Source organism: Cervus canadensis, chromosome 16 (assembly GCF_019320065.1).
Source record: "Cervus canadensis isolate Bull #8, Minnesota chromosome 16, ASM1932006v1, whole genome shotgun sequence".
Classification (NCBI taxonomy): domain Eukaryota; kingdom Metazoa; phylum Chordata; class Mammalia; order Artiodactyla; family Cervidae; genus Cervus; species Cervus canadensis.
Window position 1 is genome coordinate 36,661,720 of NC_057401.1, and position 12,920 is coordinate 36,674,639.

At 38.8% G+C, this 12,920-nt stretch overlaps 1 protein-coding gene across 6 annotated transcripts in view; it reads right to left on the bottom strand.

Moving 5' to 3' along the window:
* Window positions 1-12,920, bottom strand: part of SPEF2 (sperm flagellar 2) — a 187,896-nt gene that overhangs the window by 143,867 nt on the left and 31,109 nt on the right. For all 6 annotated transcript variants that reach the window (XR_006273380.1, XM_043488877.1, XM_043488878.1 and 3 more), the window contains 2 exons: window positions 6,325-6,513; window positions 1,795-1,982 (listed from right to left, as the gene is read on the bottom strand). Coding sequence is in view for 5 of the 6 variants with exons in the window: in XM_043488877.1 (XP_043344812.1) it covers window positions 1,795-1,982; window positions 6,325-6,513 (377 nt within the window). In the remaining variant the exon portion in view is untranslated. The remainder of the gene's footprint in view (window positions 1-1,794; window positions 1,983-6,324; window positions 6,514-12,920) is intronic.

A 12,920-nucleotide genomic window follows, 5' to 3' on the forward strand; every position in this document is an offset into this window, starting at 1 on the left:
TTTTTATTCTATTACTCTATTTTTTATCTTATTACTCTATTTTTTATCATTACAATGCATTGTATCACCTTTCCTTTTTAACCCTTTTGTAGATTACTTCTTCACAATTTTATTCCAATTTCAAAATTTTCAATTTATATTAACAGGAAAAAGTATTTTAAGACATTTGCTCCTTAATTCATTTCCATTTTTAGTCTTATTTTTCTTTTCTCAATCTTGTACCCTTATAGTTTTATCTTCAAAATGTCCTCATCATCATGTTATTTCATTTAGTAGTTTTTATACAGTATTATGTCAGAAACATACTTTTGAACTGTGGGGTTGGAGAAAACTCTTGAGAGTCCCTTCAACTGCAAGGAGATTAAATCAGTCAATCCTAAAGGAAATCAGTCCTGAATATTCATTGGAAGGACCAATGCTGATGCTCGAATACTTTGGCCACCTGATGCGAAGAACTGACTCACTGGAAAAGACCCTGATGCTGGGAAAGACTGAAGGCAGGAGGAGAAGGGGATGACAAAGGATGAGATGGTTGGATGGCATCACTGACTCAATGGACATGAGTTTGAGCAAGCTCCCAGGGTTTGTGATGGGCAGGGAGGCCTGGAGTGCTGCAGTCCATGGGGTCGCAAAGAGTCAGATAAGGAGAGACTGAACTGAACTGAAGTCAGAAACATGGCTGTCAGGGTGAGAGCAGTGGAGAAAGTTCCGTCCAGGCCAGAGGTGATGGGATTGTCTCCCCATCTTCTGCTGACCCTGAATATCATGGGGCCTTCATTCTTTTCACTGTGGGTTTTCAAGAAGATCTCAGTCTGGATAACATCAAAAGTGTACAGACGAGTGGAGTGCCTTATCCTTTTGCTTTCACTGAGATCTGCAGTGATATCACTCCCCTTCAGCTTCCAGCAAAGGACATCTCAAGAAATAGGTCTCTGAAGCCAGATGGCATATTTGCTTAAAAGCTGTTGCTGAGATCATTCTCCACAGATCCACTACACTACTCATTGCATCTTAGCTGGGGCCACAAGAGAAAACCATTATTCTAAACTGAGAACCAAGAAGAGTGATGTATTCTGTAAAGAGCTAGAAATGGGAATTAGACATCATATGACAAACTGTGTTGCCCTTTTTGTTTTTTCTACCTGGAAGCGCAGATAAAATTTGCAGCTCAGTTGCAGGAATTGGCATATCTACTGACACCTGTGTAACTATATTTTAATGTATTCCTTGTATTTAACTTTCTACTTTATCTGGCAATGCTAAACGGCTTGCAGGATCTCAGTTCACCAATCAGGGATTTAATCCAGGCCACGCCAGTGAAAGCCCAGAATCCTAACCACTAGAAAACCGGGAAGTCCTATCCTTTGTTCTGATTTTGGCATACAGTGTATTCTTAATATTTTATGCACTGTTAAATGTTTCCTTACAAATAGGTTGACTCCTTTTAGAAAGAATGTGCAATGAAAAGTGATTTTGATTAGTAAAACAAAAAACTTTAAGTAATTCCAGTCTTCTAGGAAGTTCCTAATATTTTAAATGAATTATTATAGTTATCTTGTAAATCATAGAGAACTTAGACACAAGTTTTAAATGTTAAAAGACATAACTACAAATTAAATCAGGCTAGTCACTGGGTGAAATAAGTCTGTAATCAAGGTATTCTGGACCCTACCTCTTAGTCTTCCAAGAATAATCACTGTCTCTCTTTACTCCCCAATTTAGTGCCACAATCTTACCCTTTTTTCATTTTCTGTGGTGTCTCTATTGTATTAACTATAAAAAAACAACACTTACTTATTTGTCAACAATCGATAGTCTGCCACCTTAGTGGACAAATCAAGTATTTGATCCAAAATTTCTGCACATATTGAGTAATGCTTTTTGTAACGAGCTTGAGCTCTTTCCATGGCAATCTGCTCATGAATTTCCTTATCTCTGAGGGCTTGTTCTTCAAAGTCAATCTTGGCTTGTCTGGCTAAAGCCTGAGAAGGAAAAGACATATATTTTAAAGATTTGATTTTGTATTGGGGTGTAGCCAACAAACAATGTTGTGACAGTTTCAGATGAACGGCAAAGGGACTCAGTCATACATATTCATGTATCCATTCTCCCCCAAACTCCTCTCCCATAAATCACCATAACTGGACAGTGATTCAGGTGAAAATAATGTCACCATTTCAATAGCTAAAAAAAAAAAAAATCTCTAAATAGAATGAAGCCTTCTTTTATATCAGGAAAAAGATAAATCATAAGACAGCACTTTCTCCTTAATACATTAAGCACTAAGTAGGATGGTAAAGACAATATTAGAAATAGCTCACCCTTAGCTTATGTTATCAGCAAAACCTAGTGCGGAGAAAAGTGTGCTGCATGGATTAATGATAAATTGGATCTGAAGTATTTAAGAAGTCCTGAGTTCATGGGCCGCAAAGAGATTTGGGGGTCACAGAGAAACAGGCAAGTTGTGCAGGGCACCAAGCATGGCTGGCTGCTTCGTGCCCATCTCAGAAGACTAATTAATCTGACATATCTACTCTGGCTAATGCCCTATGTCTTTTAGCAAGAGACTTCTGGAATACTGATTTATACTTAGAAAATATTTTGGAAATCCCCTGATTATACTGGCTTGAGAATATCACACATTTGCCAACAAATGTTAAATGTGTTTAGACAATGAAACCTTCTGCTGTTACAGCCTTAATAAATTGATAAATTCATAAAGACTTGTATTTATATAGAAAGTAGGAAAATATTTAAACGGTTTGGCATCACCCTCTGCTTGGTTTGCACTCTTATTTTGTTTAGGGAACCCTTGCCTTATACCAAGTAAAAGGCCAAACTTGGCACAACCAAATGTTTTCAAATAGTTATACCAACTCCTTGAGAAATTCAATCATGTGCTGACATGCTCCAGAAACAAGACCTGCCTCCTGCAAGGTAACCCAATGAATGTACAGTGGTGGTTAATGTGGGCCTGGAGAAGCTGTGGTTGAATTCAAGCCTCACTTTGTACAGGAATCAAGTCTTAGCTGCAGGCATGGCATATGTGCTCAGTTGCTGGACTGTAGCCCACCAGGCTTCTCTGTCCATGGGATTTTCCAGGCCAGAATATTGGAGTGGGTTGCCATTTCCTACTCCAAGTGATCTTCTCAACCCAGGAATCGAACCCACACCTTTGGTATCTCCTGCTTTGGCAGGCAGATCTTTACCACTGCACCACCCGGGAAGCCCCACTAGCTACAGGACCTGGGCCAAACTGAAACCTCCTACATCTCCATCTCTTCACTGTGAGGCTGGGATGGTATAAAGACTTGGCATGAACAGAAATTAACTGTGAGAGCAGACACCTTAGTCACAAGGGGCAAAATACATGACAATGGGCTGCTACTGTCCGCTGAATCCAAGGGAAGTTTCATTTGTTTTGTTGTTGCTGCTTTATTTTGTGAGTTTGCTTTATTTTTGCTGGGAAAGGAGTTAGCTTAGGTGACCTGTAACGTAGATCCTGAACATTTGGCAGGTTCAGGAATTACACTAGTACTTATTATCCTTGCTGTATTGCTTTGTAGCACCTGGTTTAAGCGTGTAAGTATGCTTACGGCATGCTTCTCAAAGTGTGAAGGGAAGAGAAATCTGAGAGTCTAGGAGCAGTCAGGTGAGACTTTATGGAGAGAGCCAGTGAAATAGGTTGTGAGGTGGGTTTACTGATACTACAAAAAGCCTGGAAGGCATGTGGAATATTTAGGATGCTATGGAACTCAAACCTTAGGAGCCCAGAAATTCCTTCTGCAGGAACAAAACAGCTTCCTCTCAGTTCTCCTCCCTCCCTTCCTCCCTCTTCACTCTCTCTTTCCTTCCAGGCCTTTCTTCCTTCTTTTGAAGCCTTAGAGTCTGCTATTTCTACCCCTTTCTCCTCCCCCATGCTAAACCCACCACAATTTCCGGTCCCATCACAGCAAAGTGGGTTGCAGCCCTAAATAAAGAAAGAAGGAAAAGGAGAAAGGAAATCTGTGGGAGGCAGTAAATCTCAGTGGTGATGAGCCTAGACTCTGAGAGCCACTGTGCTCTGGCTTCTCCACCAAGCTGTGCAACTTATGAGCTTTCTAAGTTTCATTTTCCTGACATGTGATATGTAGATACAAGCAGGGTCCACTGCCAATGACGCTGTGAGAATGATAATGCATGAGATGAATACAACTCAGTGCTGGACTCAAAGTAATACTCACAAGTGGTAAACATTATTGCAATGAATTATTGCTAATAATAGCAGGTGGCACCGAAATTTGAAATCAGGAACTGGTTTTTTGTTTGTTTGTTTGTTTTTTTAGGAACTGTTTTAATTAAAATAGAATTGATGCCCACTTGCCTTCAAAAAAGAGATCAGCATATTTAACTTAAAAGCAAAACCAACTCCTGATGGTGAGAAACATGACGTTCTCTCTCTTTCTCCCTTTCCTCACTCCCTACTGAGGCACCAGCCACTCCTACTGCAGGAGGTAATACATTCAAACTGTGAAAACAAGTTATCTCAGAGGGAAGGGTGCTGGGGAGGCAGATACCTCAGCTTTGGGAAAAAAGAATCAGGTAAGAGAAAGGGATCTGATTTTTTTTTTTCAGGGGATTCAGGGCCTCACAATTCTAACCTCTGAGGCTCTGGTAGACAGAGTGTCTCAATCCTCTGAAATGAGTTCAAGCTAGGTAAAGAGAGAACAGGTCATGCTGCTCATCACAGTGAGAGCAGTCCTGTTCCAAGAGACTAGGACTTTGCTATTCTGCACGGAATTAACTAGGCTTGTGAAAAAACATATTTAGTAAATAGGCACTTATTTCTCATGTAAGCAAATGCCACTGAATCCATTCAAGTTTACTCTTGTCAAAGAGAAATGAAACAATCCTCCAAATAATTCACCCCTTGAAGACACTTGAGATTACACAGGTCTAACATAGCGGGTATGGCTCCCCGCCCTCCTCCAAACGTTTTGGCTATATCTGTTCTACAAAGGCAAAAGCACTGGTGAGTCTCCTGACTCTTGGGAATATAGTACTTTCCAAATGGTATTTCTCAAAATTGCAATTCATTTTCATGAAATATCACAGTGAACACCATGATCAGCATGGTTTATAAAGCATATTTATATTGATTTATACATAAAGCATTCCCTTCCTATTTTCCGTAAGGTTTTCTCTTCTGCACAGCCTGGTTTTATGAATATTTTATGACAGTAAAGACAAGCTATCTAAAATGCTTCCCATGTGAGTTTTATACTTCTTCAATCAAATCCAGATTAATGGATTGTATAAATTTGAAACAACCCCAATAGGAAAAAGATGAGAAGTGATCCATATAAATCCATTGATAATATAAATCTATTTTGGTTATTAAAACTGTACATGTAAAAATAAGAAAGATGCTAATATATCAAATAACTAAAAGATTGATACTTTGACTTTCAGAGCTATAGAGGACCTTAACGCAATGATATCATGTTGGCCAAGAGCATACCTGGCACCCATACTTTGGCTTCTGTGACCGTTCTCAACTACAATCAACCAGGGTCCCCTGTAAAAATGGCTTGTTCTAGTTCTGAGGGAAAAAGACTACAATATGGGCCTGGGAAATCTTATTTTACTAGAAAGCAAGGTATTGCTTATTAAAGACTCATGGTATCTTATAAAAAGGAGACAGCTTGAAAATACTCCCATTTCCTGAGAATAGTATTCACCTAGAATAATGAACACTAGTAACATCCCAGTAAACTTAGTGGATCTTAAAGAAAAAGAAAGTCCTTTATACATCTAAAAAACAACAGTAATGACTCAAGGAGATGAAACTTAGATTATCATTTTTTTTTTTTTTTGGACAGCAACACTTTATACCTGAAGAAAATGGAATAAAGTGTTTAAGATAGTCAAGGGAAGAAAATGTGAACTAAGGATTTTATACAGGGCAAAACTGACTTGTATAAAAGGCACATATTGTTATCAACACACAAGCACTCAGGGAATAGTGTTCCCATGAGCAGTTGTTGAGGAATCTACTGGAGACCTTCAGACAACCAAAAAGACCAGAGAGACGTGGACACAAGGACTGGTGGTGAGTGTGAAATATTTGAAGAATCAAGACTGAAGGGAGACAGTATAGTATGTGGATGCTATGTGCACCATTGGTGCAGCTGTACAAAAGTAAAAACAGGGAGATATAAAGAGATCATATAAAAAAACTGACTCATGAAATGATTGGCACCTAAATGCAGCCCTGTTTACCTTGACGTGGTAGAAAGGATCAAAAGAAACCTTAGAAGGATTGTTAAGGGAGGTATCGTTTACCGCTTCTCGATCAAGAGCATCCTGGAAGTCTTTAAGCCGTCTTTCCTCATATTGCTTTTCTCTGAAAATTCTGTTTTGCCATAAAACTTCCTTTTCGTGCCGAACGTGCATGAGCTGCACAGCGATCCTGCGTTCCTGCTGGGATTGTCGCATCAGCCGGTTGATCAACTGCTCCTCCCGATAAGCCTCCTGGAAACACCATTGCAACAGTCAGTCATTTGTCAAGGCCACGTCCACTTTTGCTCAGCCCACTGAGCTGAGAAGCCTACACATCATGTGTAAAAGGCATAGTATGAACCTGCATCAGTTTTTGCCATTTGATTTCAAGTCAAACGTGGCAAAAAAATTCAAGCTATAAAAATGAAAATTTCCACCAAGGGTTGTATAATTTTGGTATCCAGAAGCATATGGTCTTGCAACTCAGTCATCTTAAATGAATGATTACTTCCTTTAAAATCTGATCAAAAATAATTTAAGTAATTGTTTTCAAGGTTTTATAAACAAAGGGTAACTCTCAAATTATAAGCATGTTTTCAGAAACTTGGAATTATGCTCTATGCACTCAATATAAATACTAGTGGTAAAGACAAATGCAGATATTGTCTGGCTGAGAATGGCAGATCTGATAAGTTCCAAGCAGGGCCGTCTCAATTTCTACATGATAGCATGGGGAGACTGGAGAAGAGGCTAAGAGGAAATGACCTACGGTTTACCTTAGAAAATCCAACAGTGGTTGTAACCTGAGAGAGAAACTAGATGCACTCGTCCCTTGGCTATTTTAAGAGAAGAAGGGGAACAAGCATTAACAGTGGAAGAAGCATTAAACTGGCAATTGGAGGCCCTGGCCATTGCAGCTCCACCTCTACCACTGACTGGCTGTGTGGCCTTGGGCAAGTAACTTGGATTTTCAGGGATTATTTCTTGACAGGTTAAATGAGGGGTTTGGGTAGAAGATGGTCTCCAAGGCATCTTTAAGTTCTCTCAGTCTGTCTAAACAGAGTCTAAACAGAGACACCATGTGGAAGGAGGAGGTACTTAAATTTCTCCACGGGGAAGACTTGGAAGAACATCTACAGGTTAGAGTTGTCTATTTAACACTAGATGGTAAAGCATCTGCCTGTAAAGCAGGAGACCTGGGTTCAACCCCTGGGCTGGGAAGATCCCCTGGAGAAGGGAATGGCAACCCACTCCAGTATTCTCGTCTGGAGAATTCCCTGGACAGAGGAACCTGGTGGGTGCAATCTATGGGATCACAAAGAGTCAGACACAACTGAGCAACTAACTAGTTCGCTTTCAATCCAGTTGTTTAGGAATAAAATCTGGCATCACTAATGACACTGTTTCAGATTAAGGGAGAAATACTATATATATTTTCAGAATCAAGATACAAACAACAACACTCTATGGAAAGCAGCAAAACTTGAACTTGGGAACTGTATAAAAATGTAGATTAAATAAAAGTTCAATTGAAAATAAACATTAAAATTTTTCTATTAGTAACATATCAAATAAAAAATGAAATGGATAACTTTGAAAACTGTTTCATCTAGTTTTAACATTCTAGACGTTTTAACGTTAATCATTTGTTGCCTGTGTTGCCAGTGGAGGTGAGGCAGAATGTAAAAACGACCACAGGTTCTTCAGCGTTCTTCATCCACAGCCTTGCAGTGCTATCCTGCAGATATTCCCATCAAAAAGCAGAATCTATTTCTCCACTTCTTAAATGGGTAGGGGGTGGCCTCTGACTTGAACTGGCCAATGGGACATTAGTGAACACAAAATAAAATGAAACAAAACACTTGGGACCTGACTTAATTCTCCTGTGACCTCTGCCACCGTTACCACATTTTCTGTTGTTAGAAAATGAGAAACCATAGATGGAGAGATACCAGCCTTCTCAGTTGGAACTGATGAAACTCTCCCAAGTCAGCCAGCCTCAGTCAGCCTCTGAGACAGGACAGGTAAGACCAGCAACAGGCCCATAGCTGATCCCTGCCTAAGTTACCTACCACATTTGGGGGTGGTCTGTGATAGCACAGTCACAGTCATATTTATTAAAAGTATAGCTTGATTTATTATTCCAAATGAATTCTATACTTAATGAGGAATATTAATGTGGAATATATTTGGCTGTGTTTATACGGCAAGGCAATTCAGTTGTTGAAATGAGAGCTGGTCATTCTGATCCTTATAAGAACTGGGCTGGTCAAACAGGTCTTGGCTATTGCTTAAATGACAACATATTGTGATTAAAAAGGAAAGGAAAATTACTGTTGAATGGCTGAGTCAACGTTACATATATAAAACTTCAGTATGAAGAACTATCAACTGTATTAGGACTTGTACTAAAAAGTTGAGTGGAAAAGATTTTTTTTGTTCCATTATACAAGTAGTTCATCTTTTAGAAATAGACTTTTCCTCAAAATTTCATTAGAATGTGGGACACATTTTCTCACAGAAAGAAAATATGTTATGTTTAGGTGTTCAGGGAAGCCTACAGATGTCTGTTTAACCCATAATGTACATGAACTAGTCTACATCTGCAATGAATAAAACAGAAAATAATAAAAGCCACATTTCTCTTTTAACTGTATATAATTATATTTGGGGAGGATTTATACAGATACACAATCCAAAACAAGCTCAGTTTGATTGTCAAGACCTCTGCCTTTCCCATGAGTTGGAGCTAGGAGCTAACTCTGGTGCATATCATTGCTTTAATTCTCTAAATATGCCCAAGTAGCTCTCTTGGAGGATAGCGGCTTCACCAAACACAGAGAAGCAGCAGCACAGAGATGGAGTTCCTTTAGTGGAAATATCATTAGTCAGAGAACCAACTTACTTCAGTGTCCCTTAGGTTGCTAGATCCCTGAACAGATCTCTAGCCAGAGACTGAAAAAATTGAAGCTGTGAACATTCTGGTAGAAAGTGACGGAAGCCAGAAAGCATTTATTCACCCAGTTTTCTAAGTAACATTTCTCAGTAACATTTCTAAGTAAATGTCAGTCCTGAATTACAAGCAAAAAAGTAGAAGGAAAAAACGCTGCAGCCAACACACAGCTGTTTTATAATATAAATGAAAATGTGTTCAAAATCTCACTGCTCGTTAATGAAACGTGAAATAGGTAGTTATTTTAAAAATCTACTTTTTAATCATCTAATTTTCATAACCTATAATTCATCTAATGAAAAGAGTGACTAACAAGCTGAGTAAAAATATTAACAAATGTGAATTCAAAGTAAGAAATTACCTTTCAGCACAAAGAGATGGCAGAGTTATTCTTTGAATTTTTCACTAAGAAAGGAGTGACTCCATGGATAAACAGTATTACTTCTTCATAATGTATATGAAGCCTGGATTTCTCTTCAGTTAACAGAACACCACTGAGTAGACCAGATGTAATTAGGTGAATAAAAGAAGTGCCTTCAAATGGTCCCTCATATTTCAGACATAGAGATTTGTCCTACTTACATTCACAGCCTGAATCACCTTCCTCCCCGTCTGTTCTTCTTACCACCTTCTGTATCATAGCTAATGACTCCTCCATGCACTCAGCTGCCCATGCCAGACACCTGGCTTCTCATCCCACTGTTCACTCCTCCATGTCTAATGAGTCAGTTATTCTCATTGATTTTACTTCTCAAATAGCTCCTGAAGCCACTTCTTTCCATCACTACTGCCACGACCCTAAATGTAAACTGGAATAATTCCTTATATGGATTACAGAAACAGCTCTAACTTGGTCATCCCTCCTGCCATATATTTTTAAAAGTGAAGGCGAGGGTGGGATGTTTTGAGAGAACAGCATCGAAACATGTATATTATCTAGGGTGAAACAGATCACCAGCCCAGGCTGGATGCATGAGACAAGTGCTCGGGCCTGGTGCACTGGGAAGACCCAGAGGAATCGGGTGGAGAGAGAGGTGGGAGGGGGGATCGGGATGGGGAATACTTGTAAATCCATGGCTGATTCATGTCAGTGTATGGCAAAAACCACTACAATATTGTAAAGTAATTAGCCTCCAACTAATAAAAAATAAATGAAAAAAAAAAGTGAAGCCAGTCTGATCTTCCTAAATGTCAGTCTGGCCCTGTCACTCTTGTTCCCCTTTGCACTCAGGATAAAGTATCCTATTTCCCTCTTTACAGCTGATAAGGCTTATGATGGCTTGGCCTCTGGGGACTCCTGCCAGATGACATTTAACTTGCTAAAAGCCTTGAGCCATCCATGAAGACACACTTGACCTTCCACTATCTCTACCTCTGCTGGAAACTAACTCCTCACCCTACACCCAGAACCAGCCCCATCTTCAATTGGCTAACTTCAACCCTCCCTCATGCTTCTGTGCTCTCCTAGAAACCATCTCTGAGGCAGGCCAGAGCTGGACTCCCTTCTCCTCACTTTCACTGCACCTCCACACTCCAACGTAGTTGGTTGTTTACAGATCCTCCCCAAACAGCAAGCTCTGTGAGAGACGGTTTCCTGTTATTCTTGTTCACTGTTGTATCCTAGGCCTAGCACAAGTTCCCAGAGCATAGAAGAGATCCAGTAAATATGTGTTCAATGTGAGAGTTGATCAGTGATTCTCAATTCATAGCTGAATCAAATCACCTAGAGGGACTGTTAACACAGATGATGGGCCCCAAGCCAGAGAGCTGTGATTTGAGTTTCTGACTCAGAAGGTCTGAGGTGGGACCTAATTATTCACATTCCTAACAGTTTCCTGGCGATGTTGATGCTGGTCCAAGGGCCACACTTTGAGAACCACTGGAGTAGATCAAACTGACAGGACTAATGAATTTTCCATGTTTTCATGTAAACGCTCCCTTTTTGATAATATCAATTGATACAGAAAAAAAAAATTGAAAAATTTCAGTATCATTTCATGATAAAAATTCTCAACAAATTAGGTAAGCAATGTAACTCAACATAATAAAGCTCATATGTGATAAGCTCACAGTTAACATCATACCTAAAATATGATGCTAAAAGCTTTTAGATTTTCACCATTCCTCAAACATCAAAAATAAGACAAAATGTCCACTCTCTCCACTTCTATTGGTACTGGAAATCCTAGCCAAGGAAATTGGACAGAAAAAGAAAAAAACAGGTATCTAAATCAGAAAGGAAGAACTAAAATGTCTCTGTTTGCAGATGACATGCTTTTTACATACAGAAAACTCAAGACTTTCATGCAAAAAAAATGTTAGAACCAAAAAACAAATTCAGTAAAATTGCAGGACACACAAAATAAACATATAAAAATAATTTTTGTTCCTACACACTAACAATGAATTATCTGAAATAAAAAAAAATCTCATTTACAATAGCATAAAAATTAAAAAAATAGGTAAGAATAGATTCAACCAAGGAGGCAAAAGATCCATACACTGAAAATTAAAAAACATTAATTAGAAGAACTGAAGAAGATACAAATAAAAGAAAAAGATGTCCATGGATTTGAAGAATTAATAATGTTGAAATGTCCATAATATCTAAAGTGATCTATAGATGCAAAGCAATTCCTAACCAAATCCCAATGGCATTTTTCATAGAAATACAAAAACAATCCTAACATTCATTTGGAGCCAGAAAAGACTCCAAAGAGTCAAACCAGTCTTGAGTAAGAAGAATATCAAACTTCCTGATTTCAAAATAAATTACAAAGTTTCAGTACTCAAAAGAGTATGGTACTGAAATAAAAACAGAGCTATAGAAAAATGGAATAGAATAAAGAGCCCAGAAATAAATCCACATGTTTACAGTCAATTGATTTTCAGTAAGGGTGCCAAGGCTACATAATGGAGGAAGGACTGTCTCTATAACACATGGTTCTGGGAAAACTGGATATCCACATGCAATAGAATGATACTATACCCTTGTCTCATACCATGTATAAAAATCAATTCAAAATGGATTAGAGACTTACACATAAGATCAAAAGCTATAAAACTAACAGAAGCAAATATAGGGGAAAAAAACACATCTTGACATTGGTCTAGGCAATTATTTTTTTTAATCTGACCCTAAAAGGACAGGCAACAAAAGTAAAAATAGATATGTGGAATTAGGTCTAATAAAAAAAATTTTGCACAGCAAAGTAGACAATTAAAAGAGTGAAGAGGCAACCTACAAGACAGGGGAAATTACTATTTGCAAACCATACATGTTGGCTAATACCCAAAATATACAAGGAACTCAAACAACTCAATAGCCAAAAACCAAATAGCCAGATTTAAAAATGGTCAAAGGACCTGAACAGACATTTCTCAAAAGAAGACAAACAAATGGCCAACAGGTATATGGAAAGGTGATCAACATTTCTAATCATCAGAAAATGCAAATCAAAACCATCTGTTAGAATCAGTTCAGTTTAGTTGCCAAGTTGTGTCTGACTCTTTGCAACCCAAACGACTACAGCACACCAGGCTTCCCTGTCCATCACCAACTCCTGGAGCTTGCTCAAATTCATGTCCACCGAGTCGGTGATGCCATCCAACCATTTCATCCTCTGTCATCTCCTTCTCCTCCCGCCTTCAATCTTTCCAAGCATCAGGGTCTTTTCCAAGGAGTCAGTTCTTCACATCAGGTGGC